Source organism: Zophobas morio, unplaced genomic scaffold (assembly GCF_036711695.1).
Source record: "Zophobas morio isolate AGI-343-1 ecotype UQ-CSIRO unplaced genomic scaffold, CSIRO_AGI_Zmor_V1 ptg000021l, whole genome shotgun sequence".
Lineage (NCBI taxonomy): Eukaryota > Metazoa > Arthropoda > Insecta > Coleoptera > Tenebrionidae > Zophobas > Zophobas morio.
This window is the reverse complement of record NW_026972126.1, coordinates 22,098,063-22,124,273: the sequence shown is the minus strand read 5'-3', so window position 1 is coordinate 22,124,273 and position 26,211 is coordinate 22,098,063. Positions and strand designations below refer to the sequence as shown.

Here is a 26,211-nt window from a genome sequence, read left to right as displayed (position 1 = left end):
GTGATTATTTATTAAAAGAGTTTAAGAATTCACGACCGGTTTATTTTTTTCCAATACAAATATTAACCCATTCAAATTTCCTATTACCATTATTAGTACATATTACTTTTGAAACAATGCTCCTTAATTTTTTTAGTACATCTTCACCAATTAAAAACTTGTTTTTATGAAATTTTCACTTTAAAGTATGTTTGGCATTTTTCTTTTAATAAGAACTTACTCTCCAACAACATTTCGCAGAAAAACTATCTACCACCTGAATTATTGGTTCCAGTTATTAAAATTCAACCACAGCTGGTTAAATGGTGTGTAATTATTCGCAAATTAGTCGACCAAAATTTCGGGTATGTGATCACTGCGTAAGCACGTTAATTTTTCGTCTATTTTTAATAGTGATTCTATTATTTTTTTGTATTGTTTTGATGTATCTACTGTACTAATTTTCTATATTGGACTTCTGTAGAACTTCTTGTTGAAACACTAATAAATACATTACGTTACAATTATGGGACACCTGTATATGTCTACTAGTCCATCCATAATTACCATTTTTGAGTCCAAGAGGGAAAAAACAGTAATTATTGTTCTTATTGTTCTTTGAAGTATTTTTTATAATTTTCAATATTTTTATTCAGTCTCAATGTACTTACTAAAATAATTTCTAGTAGAGTGAGAAAGGGAGATAACTAGCAGTGCGGAAAGAAGAATAGAGAGAATAATAGCGAAAATGGCACAGAGATAGACACACTAGAAGTGAGAATGAAGAGAGAAATGAGGAGAATGTTAATGATACTGGTATAGGGATAGAGGTACAAAGAGAGTGGAAAAGTGAGAAAGTGGAAAATGGCGAGAGGGGATAGACAAAAAGCGAGGGAACGAAAGGAAACAAATTACAGGCGCGTGAGAGAGCGAAAGGGAAAAAGGAAATGCGAAAAGTTCACGAATGGACTAGATGTAAGAAGAAAAGAGTACGAAAAAGTGAGAATGGGAGAGAGATGGAAAGGATAGGAGAGACAGAAAGAGAATGAAAGAGAAACTGAATGAGCAAAGGCGAGAAGAAGAAAGAAAACATATTAGAGAGAGATAGATAACAGTATAGAAGGGGAGATAGAAGAAACGAAAAAAAGACAAATGCCGAAGGAAAGAGAAAACAGGCCAAAGTGAAAAACAAAAGGTGACAACTAGAGAGAAACAAAATAGAAGAGGGAATGAGGAGAATGAAAATGGTAGAGACATAGAAACAAGTTAGTCGCGAGAGAAAAAGAGAGAGAGCGGAAAAGGCAAAGTGGAGGGAGAAGAACCAAAAGGGAACAGAAAAGGCAAAAGAGGAAAAAGGAAATGTGAGAAGGAGGCTAAGGTGGGGAAAGAAAAAACGAAAGAAGTGGAGAAGAGGCGAAGGAGGGAGAAAAGAAGCCAAAGTAGGAAACAGAAGGCGAAAACTAAAAAGAAATGGAATAGAAAAGGGAATGATGGGGGTAGAGAAATGAGAAAGTGGGAAATGGCGATGGGGATAAACAAAAAGCGAGGAGATGAAAGAAATCAAGTTAGAGGCGGGCGAGAGAGAGAGAGAACAGCCTTGAGGAAGAGATAGAGAAGGCATAATGAAGAACGAAGAAACGAAAGGGAGGTAGAGAGAGAAAGAAAAAGAAAACTGGTTAGAGGTAGACAACAGCAGAAAAGGAAAGAGAAAGAAGAATCTAGAAGAGGGAAATAGAATAAGGTACATGGAAAGAGAGAAAAGGCTAGAGGGGAAAGAGAAAAGCCTAAGGGGAGAGAAAAAAGGCCAAAGTGAAAACTAAAAGTGAGATCTTGAGAGATACGAAATAAAAGAGGGAATGAGGGAAGGAGTGGGATGAGGAAAATGAAAGTGGTAGTAGTATAGAAACAATAGGGGAAGTAGAAAGACAACAAGTTAGACGTGGGAGAAAAAGAGAGAGGGTAGAAAAGGTAAAATGGAGGGGGAAGAATCAAAAGGAAGAGGAAAAAGGAAATGCGAGAAGAAGACAAAGGGGAAAAATACGGAGAGGGATGGGAGATGGGTAGATGAAAATAGAAGAAAGACAGAGACAATAGGAAATATAGAAAAAGAATTCTAGAGAGAGGAGAGGCAAAAGATGAAAACTAAAGAGAAATGGAATAGAAAAGGAAATGATGGAGACAATGGGGGCAGTGGAAAGAGAACGGAAGAGGGGGAGAGTGAGAAAAGACGAGAACAAGATAGAAAACAAGGCAGAGGGAAGAAGGATAGAATAGGATAGAAGAGACAGAAGGCAAAATGGGAAGAGAAAAAACGAATGAAAAGTAAAAAGGCCAAAGTGAGAAACAAAAGGCGAGAACTAGAGAGAAACGGAATAGAAGAAGGAACGAGGTAGGGAAAGAAATGAAAAAGTGGGAAATAGCGATTGGAGATAAACAAAAAGCGAGAAGACGAAATAAATCAAAGTAGAGAAAGCATAATCAAGAACGAAGAAACGAATGGAAGAGAGTGAAAGAAGAAAGAAAATAGGTTACTGGTGAGAGATAGACAACATGAGAGAAGAAGCTAGAAAATGGAAATAGAATAAGGTAGAAGGGGAGAGAAAAAAGGCCAAACTGAGAAACCAAAGGTGAAAACTAGACAGAAACGAAATAGAAGAAGGAATAAAGGAAGGAGTGGGATGAGGAAAATGAAAATGATAGAAGTTTAGAAACAATAGGGGAAGTAGAAAGACACCTAGTTAGACGCGGGAGAAAAATAGAAAGAGAGCTGAAAAGGCAAAATGAGGGGAGAAGAATCAAAAGGGAAGAGAAAAGGCGAAAGGGAAAAATTAAATGCGAGAAGAAGACAAGGAGGAGATATGCGAAGACGGAGGGGAAAGGGGAAGATGGAAATAGAAGAGTGAGAGGGAGAGGGGGATAAGATGTGGAGAGAAAAGACGAAAAAAAAATGGAGAAGAGGCGAAGGAGGGAAAAAAGACGTCAAAGTAGGAGACAAAAAGTGAAAACTAAAGAGAAATAGGATATAAGAGGGAATGATGTGGCAACATGGATGAGTAGAATGAAAATTGTAGAGGGATAGAGACAATGGCGGAAGTGGAGCGAGAAAGGAGGGGGAAGAGACCGCGCAAAGGCGAGGGGAAATGAGAAAACAAGTTATAGGGAAGAGGGGCAGAATAGGATATAAAAGAAGGGAAAGAGTAATACGTTAGGAGAGAGAGATAGGAAGAACACGGTAAAGGACGAGAGAAGAGACAGAAGGCAATATGGGGAGAGAAAAAATGAATGAAAGGGGATAAGACCAAAGTGAAAGACAAAAGTTGAGGACTAGAAGCAAAGCGAATAAAAGAGGCGATGAGGAAGGAAGAAAGACGAGAAGAATTGAAATAATAGTGTAATAGAGACAGTAGGAAAAATTGAGGAAGAAGAATCGAAATGAGAGAAAAAGCGAAATGGAAAAAAGAAAGAGAGGGAGAGGGAGAGGGGGAGTGAACGGGAAGGTGAAAGTATGTGAGAGACGAAGAGAAGGGAAGATATAGAAAGAGGATAGAAGAAAGAGTGAGAAAAGGCGACGAGAAGAGAGAAATCAGGTAACAGATAGAGATGAGAGATAGAGAACAGGATAGAAGGAAAGAGAGAGCACAAGTTAAAAAACGGAAAAAGAATAGCGTAGATGGAGAGGGAGAATAAACATAAAAAAGAGAAAAGGCCAAAGTGAGACACAAAAAGCGAGAACTAGAAAGAAACGGAATAAAAGAGGGAATGAAGGGGGTAGAGAGATGAGAAGAATGGAAATAATGGTGGTAATAGAGACAGTAGGAGAGTAGAAAGAGAGCCTTTGGAAGAGAAAAAGTGAGACTAAGCTAGAAGGGCAAAGGAAGAAGAATGAAAAATGGAGAAAGAGGAATTAAAATGAGAGAAAAAGTGAAATGGAAAAAGGAAAGGGAGGACAGAGACGGAAAGAAAAAGATAAATAGAAAGAGCATTGAAAAGAGAGTGAAAAAGGCGACAAGAAGAGAGAAAACAGGTTATAGATGAGATATAAGAAAACGGAAAAAGAATAGCCTAGACGGAGAGAGAAAATAAACTAAAAAAAAGAAAAGGCGAAGAAGAGAAACAAAAAGGCCAAAGTGAGAGACAAAAATGGAGAACTAGAGAGAGAACTATGGGGAAAGATATAGAGGAAACGAATGGAAGAAAAGTGTTAAGGAGGTGGGAGAAGGGAGAAACAAGAATAAAAGAGGAAAAAGGGAGAGATATGAGAGAGATAGAGAGATAATAGGAAAGAGATCTCCAAAAGGACAAGTGGAAGTGGAAAGAAGGACAAGGAAAAGTAAAAAAAATAGATATGAAGAGATGGGACTGGAAACAGAAGAATTTAAATAGAGAAAAATAGGAAATGGGCAAAATAGAGGGAAAAATTGTGGAAATTGAGAAAAAAAGTAGTTTATAGAATTACGAAAACTTTTGGCAACTTAATTAAATACAATTTTTTTTGTTGATTTCGAGCTCTAGAACACACTTCCAACCTCGTTTCTTTAATAACTCCAACCGTTTTTCCAGAAATTAAAAAAAATGATTTTTAACCCTAACATTTTGAAAATGTTGCGGGATGAATATAAACACGCGTCGAGATCTACATCTCTTAATTTTTTGAGAATTTTTAGACAACTTTTTTAAAAATCTCGACTCCTATTTCACCATTTTCGAAACTTAACTAAACACATTTTCATCTATATTTCGAGCTCTAGAACTCACTTTCGACCTCGTTTCATCAATAACAGCAACCGTTTTTCCAGAATCGGCCGTTAAAAAAGTCGTTGCTTTTAAAATGTTGCGAAAGTTATGTTTTCGAAATTTGCGTTATTCTTATTGCTGAAGAAGAATTAAGAAAATAAACTTATTTTTTTTTAATTTGGCGCCGTAATTATAAAAAAAAAACAAAAATATGTTGGATATGTATTTTTTGACAAAATGATGATTAATGATGATGACTGGGTTTATTAAAGTAAATATCCATGTATTGTCAATTGTTGTTTATTATAAAATATACTTTTCTTATTTATTTATCATATAGAAGTATCAAATGTAATTAATTATTATAATATTGCATAAAACAAATTAAAGTACAATGTATAATTTACCAACTAAAGTAACAGTAAATATTTACAAATGCTATAGCAATATTTATAAGTCATTCGATTTAAAATAGAAATTACTGTTCAATCATAGCGTTATCGCCTTCGGTATCTATCCCTATCATTTAATGCAGTTATTAGTGGCCTATGATGACTAAAATGAGTGATATAAATACCAGTTCTTAAATGAGTAATAAACGGCATCAATTGTTCTACCTAATTTAGTCGTTGGAACAGTCAAACGAACACAGTTCAGACCGGAGTCGGTGTCCTCGACACCGACACCGGGTTCGAGATCGTAGCTTCAATAGTACACTGTCCCACAGTTATTAAACATATCTGTTCATCAAATCAGCCATGATTTTAATTAAAATACGAATTTGCCACCTTGTTCAGATACGGGATCTGACGCTATTAAACATTCTGTGTTATTCGTGTGGTACACATTTTGACAATTATAGATTTACAACTAGTGACGTTCGTTATTAAAACCCACTTTACGCGAACTTACGCACATTGATAATCATGTTCTATAAATTACATACACTAAAAAATCTTAAAAAGTCACGGACAAAAATATTGTTCAAAATTATCACCAGATGCTTTTGTTTGTGTAATATTTAAGTCATTAGGGCTTTCAGGAAGCAATTAAAAAACCGTAAAGTCTGTAGAAAATTTATTATTTTAGATAAAATGTTTATATACCAAACAGTAAATGACATTAAGTGAGGAAACACCATTATGCACTTTTATCGCTGTAAAACAGCGTGGTGTTTTTAGCACCTTAATATCACCAAACATACTCTAAAAATAAATCTAATTTAATCGAAGATCATTTTAATACCTGGCCTGCGAAAATTTTTTCCTTCTTACGACTTTCAGCTCCACCAGCTGTCGATTATATCGAGACGTCCTGCAATTACCACGAAATAAATGCCACTGAAAAAATAGCAAAAATATAATTATTATCTTAAACATAATGTATAAATAAATGTCAGAATTAATTATTATGTTCGTCCTTCTTGCTCTTGGGCTTCTTCGTGCTCTCGACCATCAGCAGCGAGCGACACTTGTGGCTGGCGTCCGTCCTGCAAACCAAAACCAAAAAATAAAAATCGCCTGTTGCATGCATGCAAACCTAGACACCGTGCGCACGTAATTTACATCCCGCGAATTTTTATTGCCCGCAAAGAGCCGACGCCAATAAATATCGAGCTCCGCTTTTCGCATCTGCAATTTTAAAATTTCGCGCAATCTGCAATTCATGGCCTCCAGGTATTTTCCCCCGATTTGAATTTCTGCGCCGGGGCCATTTTTTACGGAGTGACACCGTATTTTTCGCGCCTGACCTCTGCCCGGTTCAAGAAAAAGTGCCAAAGTTCGGGGCTAAAAAACTCACTGAGCTGCTTTGCGCTGTTTCGGTGAATAGGTTATGTGCTCTTGCGACTATTTCAGTGGAATCGCGCTAGTTTCCAGAGCATGGACACGTTCGGCACAGATCATTAGCCTTTGGGATTTTAAATATCAACCGGGGTCGTCGCTCTAGTTTACAATGAGCGGACATCGGAATCGATGGAAAAGCCGTGAAAAATTCAGAAGGGGGCGAAATTCGGACGCTTCTGGGAAGGGCGCGTTTCGATTTTGTCCCGTCGCTGCCGCCGAATCGATTTCGGTGGTTTTTTCACGCGATTATTTTTAAATTGGATTTATGGGAAACGTGGACGACGTTAATTAATACTAAAAATAAGAGGCTTGCAACCCTCGGCTTCGCCTCGGGTTAAATTTACGAGGTTAAGGTGGAAGTGTGAACTTTTCAAAACTATGAATTATAAAGCTCGTTTACTTTCATAAAGTCGTTTGTAATTTTTAATTCGTAGTTTAACACTCTTGTTGACTTTCTATTAGAAATAACAACTATAGCTACTAAGAGTGCTAAAGATTTAATGTGAGTAGTGATTATAGTTGTAAAATCTCCGCCTATTTACTTTATAATTAAAAAAAAAAAAATTGAAATATTACACATTTATGTCTAATTTCATTTTCTAAATCACTCATGTTTTTGTTATGTGATGTATTAGACGTCGACCTTTTGACATTTCCAAGATTTCAGGGATTCAAGAAAAAGAATCTACAAAAATCTCAAAAAATACATATAGGGTGTCATTAAAAAAATTGAATGTAGTAGACAAACACAAATTAAATTTTCTTCATTCTCAGTCCCAAAATTGATTGATCATATTTCTCAAAGGAGTGGACCCCGCTTTTTTCTATCAAAATACATAAAACATAACCTCATTTATAACCTCACATTGGGCGTGCCTACTTAAAATTAATCTTTTAGTATTTTTATGTAAGTAATAAATATTAATTTTAAGTAGGCATGTCCTATGTAAGATTATAAGTGAGGTTATGTTTTCTTATTTTTAGTCCTGAAGAGTCTCAAATAAAAGTGGGCGAAACGTCGACAAAAAAAGCGCTGCTTCCTTATCGCTTAGTACCCTGATCAACATTTTTTTTTTAACAAATTGTAGTGTATTTAAAGGGTTCTAATATAAGGTCATACAATGATATGCTCAAAAAAATAAGTTAGCTATGAGCCTGGGATTTTTCGGTTGTTTTATATTGTTTTATAACATAGAAATTTACTTCCAAATTGTGTAACTGGTACAGAAATAGAATAAAAGAGGGAATGAAGGAGGACGAGGGAAGCTAGAAAGAGAATGGAAGAGACGAGAAATGGTGAGACGAGAAAGGCAAAAGGCGAGGAAAAGAAAAAGAACAATCTGAAAACAAGAGAGAGAACAATCTAGAGGCGAGGGAGAGAGAGAACAATCTCGAGCCGTGGGAGGGAGAGAACAATCTGGAGCCGGGATAGAGGGAACAATTAGAACAATCTAGAGGCGAAAAAGTGAACAATTTAGAGTCGAAAAAAGCGAGAACAGGTTAGAGGCGAGAGAGAGAACTCTCTAGAGGAGAGACAGATAACAATCTAGAAGTAAGGGAAAGAGAGAAAAGAAAGACAGCAATCTAGAGGCGAAAGAGAGAGTGAAGACAATCTAGAGATGAAAGAGAGATAACAATGAGAAAAATCTAGAGACGAGAGAAAGAGACCAATAAAAACAATGTAGAGGCGAGAGAGAACGGTAACAATGAGAACAATCTAGGAGCGACACACACCCAGAGAAAGGGAGAGAACAATGGGACTAATGTAGAGGCAAAAGAGACAATGAGAACCAACTAGAGGCGAGAAAAAACAACCTCGGATTCATAAACCACATGTGTAGGAGAACTGTCACTTTATCAAATTTACTATGCCAAATTTTGAGGAAGAAAGAGAAGAATGACAATAATCTAGAGGGGACCGAAAGAAAAAGAGCAATCTAAAGGCGAAAGAAATAGAGACAGTATAGTGGTGAGAGAGAGAGAGAGAGAGAGAGAGAGAGATCAATCTAGAGGTGTGTGTATGAGAGAAAAAACAATCTAGAGGCGAGAGAGAGAAAACAGTCTAGGAGCGAGACACAGAGAGAACAATCTAGAAGCGAGAGAGAAATGAAACCATCTAGAACCGAGGGAGAGAGAGAGAATAATCTCGAGGCGGGATAGAAAGAGAACAATCTAGAGGCGAGAGAGAAAGAGGGGGAGAGCAATGAGAACAAGCTAAAAGCGAGACAAAGAAAGAAATTAATCTAGAAGCCAGAAGGAAAGAAGAATCTAGAGGCGTGATAGATAGAGATAATCTAGAGATGAAAGAGAGAGAAGAATCTAGAGGCGAGAGAGAGATGAACCAATCTAGAGGCGAGAGAGAGATGAAAAATCTAGAGGCGAGAGACAAAGAGGGGGAGAACAATGAGAACAATCTAAAAGCGAGAGAAAGAAAGATATCAATCTAGAGCGAGAGGGAGAGAAGAATCTAGAGGTGTGAGGCATAGAGAACATCTAGAGGTGTGGGAGATAGAGACAATCTAGAGGTGAAACAGGGAGAACATCCAGAGGCGAGAGAGAGAAAACATTCTAGAGGCGAGAAAGAGAGAACAATCTAGAGGTGAGCGAGAAAGATGGGGAGAACAATGAGAATAATCTAAAAGCGAATGAGAAAAAGAGATTAATCTAGAGGTGTGTGTGAGAGAGAGAAAACAATCTAGAGGCGAGAGAAAAACCAATATAAAGGCGAGAAAGAGAGGGAACAATCTATAAGCGAGAAAGAGATGAAACAATCTAGAGCCTAGAGAGAGTGAGAGAGAGAATAATCTAGAAGCGGGATAGATAGAGAACAATCTAGAGGCGAAAGAGAAAGAGGGGGAGAACAATGAGAATAATCTAAAAGCGAATGAGAGAAAGAGATCAATCTAGAGGTGTGTGTGAGAGAAAGAAACCAATCTAGAGGCGAGAGAGAAAAAACATTCTAAAGGCGAGAAAAAGAGGGAACAATCTATAAGCGAGAGAGAGATGAAACAATTTAGAGCCTAGAGAGAGAGAGAGAGAGAATAATCTAGAGGCGGGATACAGAGAGAACAATCTAGAGGCGAAAGAGAAAGAGGGGGAGAAGAATGAGAATAATCTAAAAGCGAATGAGAGAAAGGGATCAATCTAGAGGTGTGTGTGAGAGAGAGAAACCAATCTAGAGGCGAGAGAGAAAAAATCTAAAGGCGAGAAAGAGAGAGAACAATCTAGAAGTGAGACACAGAGAGAACAATCTAGAAGCGAGAGCGAAATGAAACAATCTAGAACCGAGGGAGAGAGAGAGAGAATTATCTAGAGGCGGGATAGAGAGAGAACACTCTATAGGCGAGAGAGAAAGAGGGGGAGAGCAATGAGAACAATCTAAAAGCGAGAGAAAGAAAGATCAATCTAGAAGCGAGAGGGAGAGAAGAATCTAGAGGTGTGAGGCATAAAGACAATCTAGAGGCGTGGGAGATAGAGATAATCTAGAAGTGAAAGAGGGAGAACAATCCAGAGGCAAGACAGAGATAAGAATCTAGAGGCGAGAGAGAAAACAATTTAGGTGCGAGAAAGAGAGAACAATCTAGAGGCGAGAGAGAAAGAGGGGGAGATTAATGAGAATAATCTAAAAGCGAATGGGAGAAAGAGATCAATCTAGAGGTGTGTGAGAGAGAGAAAAAAGAAACAATCTAAAGGCGACAAAGAGAGAGAACAATCTAGAAGCGAGAGAAAGATGAAACCATCTAGAGCCTAGAGAGAGAATAATCTAGAGGCGGGAGATAAAGAGGGGGAGAACAATGAAAATAATCTAAAAGCGAGAGAAAGAAACAGATCAATCTAGAAGCGAGAGGGAGAGAAGAATCTAGAGCTGTGATAGATAGAGATAATCTACAGATGAGAGAGAGAAAAATCTAGAGGCGAGAGAGAGAGATGGAAGAATCTAGAGGTGAGAAAGAGAGATGAAACAATCTAGAGGTGGGATAGAGAGAGAACAATGTAGAGGCGAGAGAGAAACAGAGGGAAAACTATGAGAAAAATCTAAAAGCAAGAGAGAGAAAGAGATCAATATAGAGCCGAGAGGGAAAGAAGAATCTAGAGGCGTGGGAAATAGAGACAATCTAGAGGTGTAAGAGACAGAACAAACTAGAGGCGAGAGGAAGAGATGAATCTAGAGGCGAAAGAGACAGGACAATCTAGAGGCTAGAGGAAGAGAAGAGTGTAGAGGCGAGAGGCAGGGAACAATTTAAAGGCCAGAAAAAGCGAGGAAAATGTATAGGTGGGAGAGAGAGAACAATTTAGAGGCAAGAAAGAGAGAGAGAATAATCTAGAGGCGGGATACAGAGAGAACAATTTAGAGGCGAGAGATAAAGAGGGGGAAAACAATGAAAACAATCTAAAAGCGAGAGAAAGAAACAGATCAATCTAGAAGCGAGAGGGAGAGAAGAATCTAGAGCTGTGATAGATAGAGATAATCTAGAGATGAAAGAGAGAAAAATCTAGAGGCGAGAGAGAGAGATGGAACAATCTAGAGGTGAGAGAGAGAGATGAAACAATCTAGAGGTGGGATAGAGAGAGAACAATGTAGAGGCGAGAGAAAAACGGGGAAAACAATGAGAAAAATCTAAAAGCAAGAGAGAGAAAGAGATCAATATAGATGCGAGAGGGAAAGAAGAATCTAGAGGCGTGGGAAATACAGACAATCTAGAGGTGTAAGAGACAGAACAAACTAGAGGCGAAAGGAAGAGATGAATCTAGAGGCGAAAGAGAGAGGACAATCTGGAGGCGAGAGAGACGGTGAGAAAGAGAGAGTGAGAGAAAGAAAGAGTCCAACCTAGAGGTGAGAGGGAAAGAACAATCTAGAAGTGAGATAGAGAACAATCATGAGGCGGAAGACACAGAGAGGTAGGACAGGCTAGAAAGGAAGGGACAAGAGATAAAAAGAGGGACAAGAAACGGAAGGAAAGAGAAAAGACGAAGTGGAAAAGAAAAATGCGAGAAGGAGAAGAACGAGAAGTTGAAAATGGAGGACAAACGGAATAAATAGGAGAGATTGGAAAAGAATGGAAGAGAAAAAAGTTTGATGAGGGAAAGCATGTTCCAGGAGGGAGGGAAAGGGAGAGAAAGCAGGATTGAGGGAAGGAGTGACAGAAAACAGGTTAAAAGGGAAGGGGGAATACGGAAGAGCGGCAAAGGGAACAGGGAAGAGAGGGAGATAGATTAGGAAAGAGGGAGAGGGAGAATATGGAAGAGGGGTGAGAGAATAAGCAAGGGGGGGGAAGAGAATAACGAAGAGGGGGGGATAGAATAGGAAAGACGGGGAGAGAGAATAGGGAAGAGGGGGAGAGCAAATAGGGAAGAAGGGGAGAGAGAATAGGAAAGATGGGGAGAGAGAATAAGGAAGAAGGGGAACGATAATAGGGAATATGGGGACAGAGAATATTGAAGAGGTGGAGAGAAAATAGGGAAGAAGGGGAGAGAGAATAGGGAAGAGAGAAAGAGATAATAGGGAAGAGGGGAGAGAAAATATGGAAGGGGGGAGAGGGAGAACAAGATGGGGAAACAAAAGATGAACGAAAAGAAGAATTCGTGGGAAAGAAAAAAGTCCAAAGTGAGAAAATACGAAGACTAGAAAAAAACGGAACAGAAGAAGGAATGAGAGGGGAAAAGGACTGCCTAGACTGAAATTTAACGAGGGATGACAGAGAACACGCTAAAGGCGGGAAAGAGAGGGAGAATAAGACAGATTTTTTCTGTGAACCCTAGTATTGTTAAAAAATCGCGTTAAGTTCTACCAAGACTTGTTTCTTCCACCACCAGACACTTGGGACACCCTGTATACTCACTTTTTTCTGAAGCATCAACGAAGGTTAAACAAACGTTTAAATTTAAAAAAAGTCTTAATTCGCTGTGAAAAATTTAGAGCAAACAAGTTTATGTAAACTGTTGTTTCCACGTTTTAAATGTATGGTTTTCAGAACGAAGAAAGTATGAAAACACCATTTATCACACATGCTAATTCTAATTTTAATCAAACCATTTTTTATACAGTACAAGTTTTCAGACTGACATTTCCTATATACAAACCCTAATTACGAGATTTATTATCACTACTAATTTATTATTATTTATTTATAAGGGCCGTACTTGCCGAAAGAGTATGGTATAAGTTTCTATTCCTAGACGAATTGAATTTTAAACATCTAAACCTAATCAGTATGCACGGTTCCAACTAGTGGACATTTGTATTTTGATTTTCTTCATCGTATAAAGACGACTTCCACGTACCGGCGCACCATTTGAATTTTAACCATTCGTACGTTTTCTTCTCTTTGGCTTGACGTTCAGAATATGATCTATCCGATCGCGAATCGCCTCGCATTTCGAATTTCGCGCTTTCGAGTTCAGGTTGGACCAATCGCGCTCCAATTAAGCGTCCCGATTCGAATAATTCGCGCGTATTTTGAGTGTATCAAATGATTTAGCGTCCAAGTATTTTCGAAACATGTTTATTTAAGCGCGTTATTGATGGGTCAGAATTTTTAAGATTTCTCTTTAATCCGTCCAGGAACAAAGCCAAACGCAAATCCCGATCTGCCTCCACTCGTGGCACATCTGGTAGTCTGTTTATTTTATTTCACTTCACTTCGGTTCTCATTTGTTCGGCCGTCCTTGAGCCGACAAACACAACAAACAAGTATCTGTCTTATTATTCATTAATTCATTTAATCTAATTCTCCACGAGAATTAGATTAAAATGAGCGTTTGCTCGGTGGAGTTGAACGTCAACAAGGAAAGATCACGCCAGATATGAAACGGAGATAAGCGGGCAAACATGCGATAGCACGAATAGAAAAAAACGGGCGAAAATCGCTTCTCCGCTTTTCGGCGTATATTTAGATTAATTACGTCAATGACAATCATCCACCTGAGAGCTATTTCGGAAGGTTTTTGACCAGAACCCAGCTGTCTTGGCAGGAAAAGCGAATCAGACTGCTTGGTACCCGGCTTTTCTCCGAAAAACTAATTAGCTTCACGTTTCGAAGGCTTTATGTAATTAACAAATATTTGGAGTTTTTTCCGTTAGGTACGGTTCGAGGTGTCCGGAGTGAATTACGGCGAGTGCACAAAGAGGATGCACCGAAGAATGGATTATCCCATAGTGTCATGTTTTAAATTTAAATTGGACGCTTGGCACGGCGCCAGCGCCGCTGGGAGAGAAACAACATCAAAAAAAGAAAATACACATCCAAGGTTTGATATATTTAAATTTATCTCACAGGTGGTCTCCGTGATGGTAATTAATCGGAGAAATGGGTCGGGGAAATGAAAATTTCGACCGTTTTCGCGGATCGGATGGGTTTTGTGTGGTGCTTTACGAGCCGAGTTGATAAAATCTGGCGTTTCTGTACCAGCACACAATGACCCAGTTAGTTTAATTTTGTAGTATCAAAATAATTCGGATGTTTAGACTAACTGTACTGTGGTTATCGCTTTGTCTGATAACAATACAGGGACAACTATTATTGGGTTAGTTGCCGCAGCGCTGCTGACATAATTTTTCGAATTGTTTGAACACCATTCGTTATCTGAGGTTCAAAAAAACGTGTAGCTGTGTGTATCCTTTAATCTCCTGAAAGCTTTGATAAAGTTGGAAAGTAATGTAAAATAAATAAAGATGATGTTATCAAAAAACATCTGCTCTGCTTTTAAAGCAAACATGAAAGGCCGGGTTGAGTACATAAAGGTAAACACGACATACGGGGTGTCCCATGATCTGATTTTTTTTTTTGTAAATTTAATAAATATAGTGTAATTAAAAAAACAGTCTAAAGATAATGATTTATACAGTAATTCTCTTGGCTGTTGAAACGTGACCAATACCCCGTGCAGGTCAGAGCTATTTTTCTCGTTACACAGTTCATTACGCTAGTTATCAGGTTTCTGGTGAAGCTTAAATTAATCTTGTCCACTATAATATAAGTCTAATCATCAATAAGTGGTTTCCAAGATATTGGATCGGATCCTTACTTTTCTTTTATTATGGATTTTTTTGCTTTTTCTGTTCAAAGTATGAGCCAGCAGTTTGCCAAGATAAAAAGAAGTTCATTACGTAGTTTCAAAGACAAAATTCTAACATATTTTTTATATATAAAGTTAAAAATAAATAAAACAACCAATTTCTACTACAGCAATAGCGTTATTTTGACAAATTGTTCAGAACGCTGAATTTCTAAAATTCTAAATTTCTGTATCCGGCCCTGAAATTCTACGTCTACGATTTCTAAATTCCGAATTCTCGAAACTTGTAATTTTAAAAAGTCTAAATTCCAAAATATCAACATTTTTAATTTATCAAAATATAGAAATTTCAAAAATCTTGAAATAATCCTAAAAATTAAAACATTAAAACTCCGACATTCAAAAAATTGAGAAATTATAGAACGTCAAAAGGCCGTCATCCTAAATTTTGGAATTTAACGTCGGAAATTCTAAAATTTTAAAGTTTTGATTCCTGAAAATTTTAATATTTAAATTGAAAACGCGAATTTATGAAACAGTATTGGTGTTATTTTGGCAAATTGGACTGAATTCTTAAATCTTAAATCTTATGATTATGAACCTAAATTCGAGATCTTGGAATCGTAAAAATTTTTAATTCTAAAATTTGAAACTCGAAAACCTGAAATTCCAAAATGTCGAATTCCTAGAAACCTAAATTCTGAATTGTAATCTTAAAATCCAAATGCGAAATTTTTAAATGCCAAAATTTAAAAATCAGAAATTTTTTAAATCCCGTATCTCGAATTTTTAAGTGCTAGATAATAAATCCTAAATACTAAAATTTAAACAGCAACAGTAAGTCTTAATTCACAAAATAAATTTTTGAATTTAAATTGAAGACCTTGTTTTGTATTTTTTTTTTTATTTTATAATCTGGAAATTGAAAATCTAAAATTCAGAATTGCTCAAATTCCTAAAATTCTAAATTTCCCTATACTGTCCTGATGTTTCAAATATCCTCGTCTGATTTGGCTCGGTCAATAAAAGCCGGAATTCTAAAATCCAATAGCCTACGATCCTAAGATAATTCTAGAAACCTAAATTCTTAAAGCTTAAAATTTTGAAGTTCTAAAATACCAACATTTTTGAATTATGAAAATCCCGAAATTTTAAAATCCTGAAATCGTTCTAAAATTAAAAAATTCCAAAATCCTACACTCTCAAAACTGGGGAATTTTGAAATTTTAAAATCCTGACAGCCTAAAAGTCTTGGAACTTAAAATCCAAAATCGTAAAAACTTGAAATTTTAGATCCCATATTATGAATTTTGAGATTCTACATCCCTAATTCTAAACACAGAAATTTAAAATTTTGAGTCTCAATTGAAGATCTTGAAGTCGTAAAAAATTTTAATTTTAAAAAATAAAAGTCGAAAATGTGAAATCCCAAAATGCTAGATTCCTAAAATTCTAAATTTCCGGGTCTTGTCTTGAAATTTTAAAAATCCTCGTTGGATCTGACCTGTTTATTAAAGGCCAGAATTCTAAAATCCTAAAGCTTACGATTTTAAAAGCCTATTTTCTTGAAACCGAAATTCTGAATTCTCGAAACCTGTAATCTTAGAATCCAAAAATTTCGAAGTATGACTAACATTTTTGAATTTTAAAATCTTGCAATAGTCCTAAAATTACAAAATTCTAAAATCCCACACTCCCAAAATTGGGAAATTATAAAATATCAAAATCCCGACAGCCTAAATTTTGGAATTTAATCCGAAATTCTGAAATTTTAAACACCGAAATTTAAAAATCTAGAGTTTGAAATCCTGTATTTCGAATTTTTAAAGGCTACATAGTTAAGTCCTAAATACGGAAATTTTAAGTTTGTGAATCCTAAAAATTTTAGTCCTGAAATTCAGAACGCGAATTTCTAATAAATTGGTAAATTGCCCTAAATTCTTAAATCTTAAATCTCAAAATTATCAATCTAAATTGGAGATTTTGGAATCGTAAAAATTTTCAATTTTAAAATTTGAAACTCCAAAATCTGAAATTCCAAAATGCCTAAATTCCTAAAATTCTAAATTTCTGGGTCCTGCTCTGAAATTTAAAAAATCCTCGTTCGATCTGACTCGTTCATTAAAAGCGGGAAATTTAAAATCCTATAGCCCACGATTTTAAATACCTACTTTCTACTTAAATTCCGAATTCTCGAACCCTGTAATCTTAAAATCCAAAAATTTAGAATTATGTACTGACATTTTTAATTATGAAAATCCTGAATTTTAAAATCTTGCAGTAGTCCTAAAATTACAAAATTCTAAATCCCACATTTCAAAAATTGGGAAATTATAAAATATAAAAATCCCGACAGCCTAAACAAATTTTGGAATTTAATCCGAAATTCTGGGATCTTAAATACCGGAATTTAAAAATGTGGAATTTTAAATCGTACACATATTTCGAATTTTTAGATGCTACATAGTAAATCCTAACAACGGAAATTTTAAATTTGTGAATCCTAAAAATTTTACTCCTGAAACTCAGACCGCGAATTTCTAATAAATTGGTGAATTGCCCTAAATTCTTAAATCTTAAATCTCAAAATTATGGATCTAAATTGGAGATCTTGGAATCGTAAAAATGTTTAATTTTAAAATTTCTAACTCGAAAATCTGAAATTCCAAAATGCTAAATTCCTAAAATGCTAAATTTCTGGGTCTTGTCCTGAAATTTTAAAAATTATCGTTCGATCTGACCTGTTCATTAAAAGCCGGAATTCTAAAATCCTAAAGCTTGCGATTTTAAAATCCTACTTTCTAGAAACCTAAATTCTGAATTCTCGAAACCTGTAATCTTAAAATCCAAAAATTTCGGATAATTTACATTTTTAATTATGAAAATCCTGAATTACCAATAATTCTAAAAGTACAAAATTCTAAAATCCCACACTCCAAAAATTGGGAAATTATAAAATATCAAAATCCTGACAGCCTAAATTTTGGAATTTAATCCTAAATTCTGAAATTTTAAATACCGAAATTAAAAATGTGGAATTTTAAATCCTATATTTCGAATTTTCAGATGCTGCATAGTAAATCCTAAATACGGAAATTTTAATTAGGTATGTGATTCCTAAAAATTTTAAAACTGAAATTCAGAACGCTAATTTCTAATACAGCAATAGTGTTATTTTGGTAAATTGCGCTAAATTCTTAAATCTTAAATCTCAAAATTATGAATTTGAATTGGAGATCTGTGAATCGCAAAAAAATAATTTCAAAATTTGAAACTCCCAAATCAAAAATTGCCAAATGCTAAATTCCTAAAATTCCAAATTTCTAGGTTTTGCTCTGAAACTTTAAAAATCCTCGTTCGATCTGACCCGTTCATTAAAAGCCGGAATTTTAAAATCCTAGAAGCCTAAATTCTGAATTCCCGAAACCTGTAATCTTAAAATTCAAAAATATCGAAGTATGTACTAACATTCTGAATTATGAAAATTCTGAATTTTCAAATCTTGTATAGTGCTAAAATTTAAAAATTCTAAAATCCCACACTCCAAAAATTGGAAAATTATAAAACATCAAGATCCGACAGCCTAAATTTTGGAATTAATCCGAAATTCTGAAATCTTAAATACCGAAATTTAAAAATGTGGAATTTTAAATCCTATCTTTTGAATTTTTACATAGCTACATAGTAAATCTTAAATATGGAAATTTTAAGTTTGTGAATCCTAAAAATTTTAAACTAAAATTCAGAACTCTAATTTCTAATACAACAGAAGTGTCATTTTGGTAAATTGCGCTAAATTCTTAAATCTTAAATCTCAAAATTATTAAACTTATTTGGAGATCTGAGAATCGTAAAAAAAAATAATTTTAAAATTTGAAACTCCAAAATCTGAAATTCCAAAATGCTAAATTCCTAAAATTTCAAACTTCTAGGTTTGGCTCTGAAACTTTAAAAATCTTCGTTTGATCTGACCCGTTCATTAAAAACCGGAATTTTAAAATCCTAGAAGCCTAAATTCTGAATTCCGGAAACCTGTAATCTTAAAATTCAAAAATATCGAAGTTTGTACTAATATTTTAATTATGAAAATCCTGAATTTTAAAGTCTTGCATAGTCCTAAAATTTAAAAATTCTAAAATCCCGCATTCCAATAAGTGGGAAATTACAAAACATCAAGGTCCGACAGCCTAAATTTTGGAATTAATCCGAAATTTTGAAATCTTAAACACCGAAATTTAAAAATCTGGAATTTTAAATCCTATATTTTGAGTTTTTACATAGCTACATAGTAAATCTTAAATATGGAAATTTTAAATTTGTGAATCCTAAAAATTTTAAAACTGAAATTCAAAACGCTAATTTCTAATACAGCAATAGTGTCATTTTGGTAAATTGCGCTAAATTCTCAAATCTTAAATCTCAAAATTATGAATCTGAATTGGAGATCTCAGAATAAAAAAAAATAATTTTAAAATTTGAAACTCCAAAATCTGAAATTCCAAAGTGCTAAATTCCTAAAATTGCAAATTTCTAGGTTTTGCCCTGAAACTTTAAAAATCCTCGTTCGATCTGACCCGTTCATTAAAAGCCGGAATTCTAAAATCCTAGAAGCCTAAATTCTGAATTCCCGAAACCTGTAATCTTAAAATCCAAAAATATCGAAGTATGTACTAACATTTTAATTATGAAAATCCTGAATTTTAAAATCTTGCCTAGTCCTAAAATTTAAAAATTCTAAAATCCCTCACTCCAAAAAGTGGGAAATTATAAAATGCCAAAATCCCGAAAGCCTAAATTTTGGAATTTAATCCGAAATCGTAAAATTTTAAATACCGACATTTCAAAATGTGGAATTTTAAATCTTATGTTTCGAATTTTTAGATGCTGCATAGTAAACCCAAAATACGGAAATTTTAATTTTGTGAATCCTAAAAATTTAAATACTGGATTTTAATTTTAAAATTTGAAACTCAAGTCTGAATTTCCAAAATGCCCAAAATTCTAAATTTCTGTGTCCTGTCCTGAAATTTTAAATATCGTCGTCCGATCTAACTCGTTCATTAAAACTCTAAATTCAAAAATTCAGTGGCCTGCGATCGTAAATAGTTTTAGGAACCTAATCTTAAAATCCTGAAATTCCGAAATAATAACATTTTTATTTAAATTATGAAAATCCTGAAATTTTAGAATGTCGAAATTGTCCTAAAATTAAAAAATTCTAGAATCCCACACTCCTAAAATTGTGTCAGTAATCTTAAAATCTTCGTGAATTTAAAAAATTCTATAATCCCACACTCCTAAAATTGGTAAAATTTATTACATGTTAGAATCCCGACATGGAACTTAACAACAAATCCTAAATCCTGAAATTTAAATTTTTGAATCCTAAAATGTTAACACTGAAATTCAGAACGCGAATTTATAAACAGCAATAGCGTTTTGACAATTAGTCAAAATTTCAAATCCTAAATCTTAAAATTACGCATCTAAATTGAATATCTTGAATTGAATTGAAACTCGAAAATCTAGTTAATGTTGTTGTTTACGATCCAGATGTACTTCGTCATTTCCATCAAGTCCTCACACTATCACATTTCAATTTATTATTAGAATATCAAAGAAGCGCTGTTCGTTTTGAATTTTCAATTGAGAGTCTTATCGTGGAGTCGAGTGGCATACGAAGTTCATCCACGATTTATAGGTTGTGTTGACTAGTAAATAAATTGTTTGAGTGCTGATGGATCTATTTTAACACCGCTACTTGTTAACACCCGGCCAAATAATTTGCCACTTTTGCCATATTATTCAACGACAACAACAAACATCATAAATTCAGAGCGGTCTAGGGCGCGGGAGCGAAGCTCGCGGTCGCTCCTTAAGTGTAACGCACAAGTTTATAGACCCATGTGCGTCTAGTTGCCAATACAAATATTACATAACCTCATATTTGCATTTATAGCACTTGACACTTCGACAACCATATCAATTAAGTTACGACACAGTTCAACGTTCGTGCCCACCCCCGACTCGTTATTTCCATCGCACAACACAAACACGATCCTCTAACAAAGAAGTGCACGCGTCCAAGCCCACCTCACAATATGAAAAAACAAAATTAGAAATTAAATCAGTGTATTTACATTGTATAAAGAGCACAATTTAAAGGTGTTGCCAAGGCTTTGACGCTCGAACTTTCTCAGAAATTAACGTGTGGGGTACTTTTTAATTTATATGGATATTTATAACATTGGCAATGCAGCACCATTTCAGAGGGCATTGCACCTGTGTTACACTGCCTCCGTTATTCGCTTTATTGAGCGCTTATTTACTCAGAAAAATGTGACGGATTATTTTTGGCGAATTAAAAATTATAAAATTTCGACCCAGTGCCAAGAACAAGAGTCGCGCTCGAAACGACCGACGTCTGAGATTAATTACCTAGAGGCTGTCAATTATGACGGAATTCGGGGAAAAGTCTGGCGAAAAGTTAGATCGGCTGTGACAATGCAAATTGGATTTTTTTACTTCCCGAGCGTAAGCAAAGGAAGTATTGTAATCGAGTCCGTCGGCCGACTCTCTACTTTTACGTTTTCTCGATCTTTCATGACCCCTAGAAGACGAAGAAATAGGTCTCCCATTTCCGTCTGTCTGTCCGTCTGTCCGTCCGTCTGTCCGTCCGTCTGTCCGTCCGTCTGTCCGTCTGTCCGTCTGCCCCCGGATTTTTATTAGACAGATAATCTCCGAAAGTACTCGACCGATTGTTGTGAAATTTTGTACTTATATTAACAATATCATGTAGATGGTAAAACGCTAACCAAAATTTGTCTAATCATCCCCACCACTAATGCGATGACGTCACTTCAAAACTGTACATAGTAAATGGGTTTTCAATTGTATAAAATAACATAGTCCTACACATGTAGTTTACAACTCTGAATCGACTTTTCACCTGAAACGTCCAGATTTTTGGAAAAAAAAATCAAAATTATAAAACATTTTGAAATTTAATTTTTAATCTGCTAACCAGAATGCTTTGAAATGTTGCAGATGTTTTAAGGCTATAAAGAGCATCATAAATCTTTAGTCAAAAAATATTTGCTTATCCCCTCCAAAAACTTGATGACGTCAGCTCAAAAGTTTGTGGAATAAATCATATCTAAAATGTACAAAATATGATGAGTCTGTACTTGTGATCTATCACTCCATTAATATTTTTTGGATTTGCATATACAGGGTGACTCAAAAAAATTAATGAATACGTAAATATATTTTATTGATTTAATCAGGAACTACAAAACCGAATGCTCTGAAATCTTGCAGATGTTTTAAGGTCATAAAGAGCATAATAAATGTTTAGTCAAAATATATTTGCTTATCCCCTCCAAAAACTTGATGACGTCAGCTCGAAAGTTTGCCGAATAAATCATATCTAAAATGTACAAAATATGATGAGCCTGTACTTGTCATTTATCACTCCATTCATATTTTTTGGATTTGCATATACAGAGTGACTCAAAAAAATTAATAAATGCGTAAATATATTTTATTGATTTAATCAGGAACTACAAAACGGAATGCTCTGACATCTTGCAGATGTTTTAAGGTTATAAAGAGCATAATAAATGTTTAGTCAAAATATATTTGCTTATCCCCTCCAAAAACTTGATGACGTCAGCCCGAAAATTTGCCGAATAAATCATATCTAAAATGTACAAAATATGATCAATCTGTACTTGTGATCTATCACTCCATTCATATTTTTTGGATTTGCATATACATGGTGATTCAAGAAAATAAATGAAAGCGTAAATTTATTTTACTGATTTACTCAGGAACTACAAAACCGAATGCTTCGAAATCTTGAAGATATTTTAAAATTATCATAAGCATGGTAAATGTTTGATCAAAACGTATTTGGTCGTCCCCCCTAAAAAATTTATGATGTCACCACAAAATTTTGCTGAAAAAATCCTATCTAAAATGTACAAAATATGGTGAGTCTCTTCTTGTGATTTATCATTCCATTCAAATTTTTTCGATTTGCATATACAGGGTGACTCAAAAAAATTAATGAATGTGTAAATTTATTTTATTGATTTAATCAGGAACTACAAAACCGAATGCTTTGAAATCTTGCAGATGTTTTAAGGTTATAAAGAGCATAATAAATTTTTAGTCAAAATATATTTGGTTATCTTCTACAAAAAACTGATGACGTCAGCTCAAAGGTTTGCCGAATAAATCGTATCTAAAATGTACAAAATATGATGAGTCTGTACTTGTGATTTATCATTCCATTCATATTTTTGGATTTGCATATGCAGGGTGACTCAAAAAAATTAATGAAGGCGTGAATTTATTTTATCGATTTAATCAGGAATTACAAAACCGAATGCTTTGAAATCTTGGGAATATTTTAAAGTTATTATAAGCATGGTAAACTTTTGTTCAAAATGTATTTGTTCATCCCTCCTTAAAAAATTGATGACGTCACCCTTAAATTTTGCTGAATAAATCCTATCTAAAATGCAAAAAATATGATGAGTTTGTACTTGTGATGTATCATTCCATTCATATTTTTTAGATTTTCTTAAGAGGTGGTTCAAAAAAATTAATGAAGTCAATTTATTTTATTGATTAAATTAAAGGCAACACTTATTATTAGTATTACACCCCAACCAACCCAATTTGGTAGACACAAAATTTGTTAAAGGAAAAACTCGGTTGAAACATAAGGGTAGCACGCTTATTTACATCGACTTTAACATTACAGACCTGCATTTGTTTTATGCGCTCACTTGGTTCCGCGAATGTGAAATAGACATGTTTATAATCAACCAATTGTGAATTTCACGCGTCAAGAATTAAAATAAAACCCAATGTTTTATATAATAAGCGGAAGTCGAAGCAATAAAACCGATGGTCGTTTTGTTTACAGTTTCTCTGTTTGACTCTCACGTATGCTGTTACGCCTGTCATCTTAAATTAAGAATGTTTATACATACACGATTTTCAGTTGCCTCTGATACGTATACGTGAGTAAATTGTTTCGTTATTTTATTGATTATTACAAATCAATATTCAAAACGACCCAATTCATTTTCCCGAAAATTTGAGAATATAATAATTTTATTCTTAGTATTACATTACATATATCCCAACTGATATACGTGTCCTTGCAAAAATGTTGATGACGTCATCGCAATTTTTTTTTAAATTCCCACTACAAAAATGTAATGAGAAAAAAAAACACAATAGGCATGTAGTCGTCAAGTTTCCGACAGCGAGGGAAGTACTGTCTAAACTCTTTAGACCAATTTTTTTTTTTGAAAACTGGGAGCAACGTGCTCGGATTTTTGGCGAGCGGTCGCTTTATTAATTTATTTTCTCATTTATAGTTGAATATCACCCCGCCTCAAACTTGATGACGTCACGTTAAACTTTCGCTAAGTACATAAATGACCAAATTATCCCACCTAATAGGGGGCAGCTTCTGCATGGCCTCCCCCGTCAGCTCCGTCGAGCTTTGGATCTTCCTCGACGCCCCCGACTCCGGCACGTCGATCCTGGGCAACCTGGACGACAACGACGGCCCCAGCGACAGCCGCGACACCTGGGGCCTCATCTTAAATTTACTGTAGTGCTCCATCCCCTCGACCACCAGCGTGAACGCGCTGATCTCGGACACGCTCGGCGGCGTCTCCTCGTCGTCGGAGATCGGCACGTTGTCGATCATCTCGTCGATGAGGGCCCTCACGTCCTCCAGCAAGCCCGGGGGCAAGCTCTCCGTGTCGGCGGCGTCGCCCATCACGAGCACTCCGCCCTTGTCCTCCACCTGCAGCTTGATCAGGCTCAGAGTGTTCAGCTCTAGCTCGGTGGGCGACATGTACTTGGACACCGGCATCAGCGGCACCTGGTGGAAGGACCACGAGTCGGGCGACGACGGCGCCAGGTGCTTGTCGGAGCCCCAGAACTGGTCGGTGCGGATGTAGTCGTTGTGCTGGTAGAAGTGGATGCGCAGGGCCTTCAAGAGGGCTTGGTGGGCGCAGTGGACCACGAACTTGATGGTCTGGCGCTCCATGTCGCGCTCGTAGATTTTCTCGAGGGTGGTGTCCAGGATTTCGGTCATGATGCTGCTGGCGATGTGGACCGGGTCGGGCTCGTCCGGCTCCAGCAAGGCGAGGCTGGAAAGGACAGATGGGTGATTGTTGGGGGCGGTTGGGGGCTTACAGTTCCTTAGAGGCGAAGGTCTTCGAATTGCGCGGCTTGGCGAAGCTGCGGCTGCTGTGCTTCTCGAAGAGTGTGAAGTCCATTTTTGGAGTTTTTTGACAGTGATGAGAGGCGACTTGATTTTTGAAAAATTGATGCAGTCGGATATTTAAAAAATAAGGTTAAGGACGACCCGCCCGTCGAGATCTCAATTGTCATGAATTTTTCATTGGTTGTTGGACCGAGGGGCGGAGCTTAATTGCAAAATATATATTTCTCTGCCAAAATTTTGCATTTTGAACATGTTTTAAGTTTCTTATTGTGAAAAGAAGGCAACGTATTATTAAAAAAAAAGCAAAATATAAACCCCGCCCACCCACCCTGTCTCTATTGTGGTGATTTTTTTTATTCGTCGTATGCCGGGAGATGAATTTAATTAATTGCAAAATGTTTATTTTTTATAAGAAGAAACATGTTCTTAAGTAATCGTGTCCTTTGAAGAAAACTACGTTTTAAGTAAAAAAAAAAGACAAAGATTAAGCCCCACCCACCCGCCCCGATTTCAATTGTGATAAATTTTTCATTCGTAATTAGACTGAGAGGCGGAGTTTAATTGCAAAATCCATATTTCTCTAGAAAATTTTACCCTTTTCAAACATATTTCACATGGTAATTTCTTGTGGAGAAATGATGATTTTGCAACTAATCTTCGCCCCTCGGCTCAGAATGAATGAAAAAATCATTACAATTGAGAAGGGGTGGGTGGGCGGGGCGTATATTTTGTCCATTTGTTCTTAATCTACGAAGTCTTTTTTTCCCAACAAGAAACTGAAAACAAGTTTAACTGTCGTGTTGTTCAAAGAAAACTATATATTAAAAAAAAAAGGTTAAGCAGGACCCACCCGTCCCGATCTAAATTGTAATGAATTTTTCATTCGTTGTTAGACCGTAATTGCGTCATGCAGATTTACCTGGCAAAATTTTACATTTTGAACATGTTTTAAGTTTCTTTTTGTGAAAAGAAGGCAAGAAAAAGCAAAATATAAACCCCGCCCACCCACCCTATCTCGAGTGTGATGATTTTTTTTTATTTGTCGTATGCCGGGAGACGAAATTAATTCATTGCAAAATGTTTATTTTTTATAAGAAGAAACATGTTCTTGAGTAATCGTGTCCTTTAAAGAAAACTACTTTCTGAGTAAAAAAAGACTAAGACTAAGCCCCACCCACTCGCTCCGATCTCAGTTGTGATGGGTTTTTCATTCGTAATTAGACTGAGGGGCGGAGTTTAATTGCAAAAACCATATTCCTCCACAAAATTTTACCTTTTTCAAACATTTTCACATGGTAATTTTTTGTGGAGAAATGAGAATTTTACAACTAATCTTTGCCCCTCGGCTTAGAATGAAGAAAAAAATCATCACAATTG

The 26,211-nt window shown here is 35.7% G+C and overlaps 2 protein-coding genes across 4 annotated transcripts in view; one reads left to right on the top strand and one right to left on the bottom strand.

Moving 5' to 3' along the window:
• Window positions 1-26,211, top strand: part of LOC135132499 (2-iminobutanoate/2-iminopropanoate deaminase-like) — a 167,345-nt gene that overhangs the window by 133,141 nt on the left and 7,993 nt on the right. The gene's annotated exons all lie outside the window — the stretch shown is intronic.
• On the bottom strand, window positions 6,055-24,901 carry LOC135132834 (uncharacterized). Its single transcript, XM_064061046.1, has 3 exons — window positions 24,804-24,901; window positions 24,050-24,757; window positions 6,055-6,202 (listed from the first exon to the last, which is right to left on the bottom strand). Exons 1-3 carry the CDS (start codon window positions 24,884-24,886, stop codon window positions 6,115-6,117), a joined length of 879 nt encoding a protein of 292 aa, XP_063917116.1. The 5' UTR covers window positions 24,887-24,901; the 3' UTR covers window positions 6,055-6,114.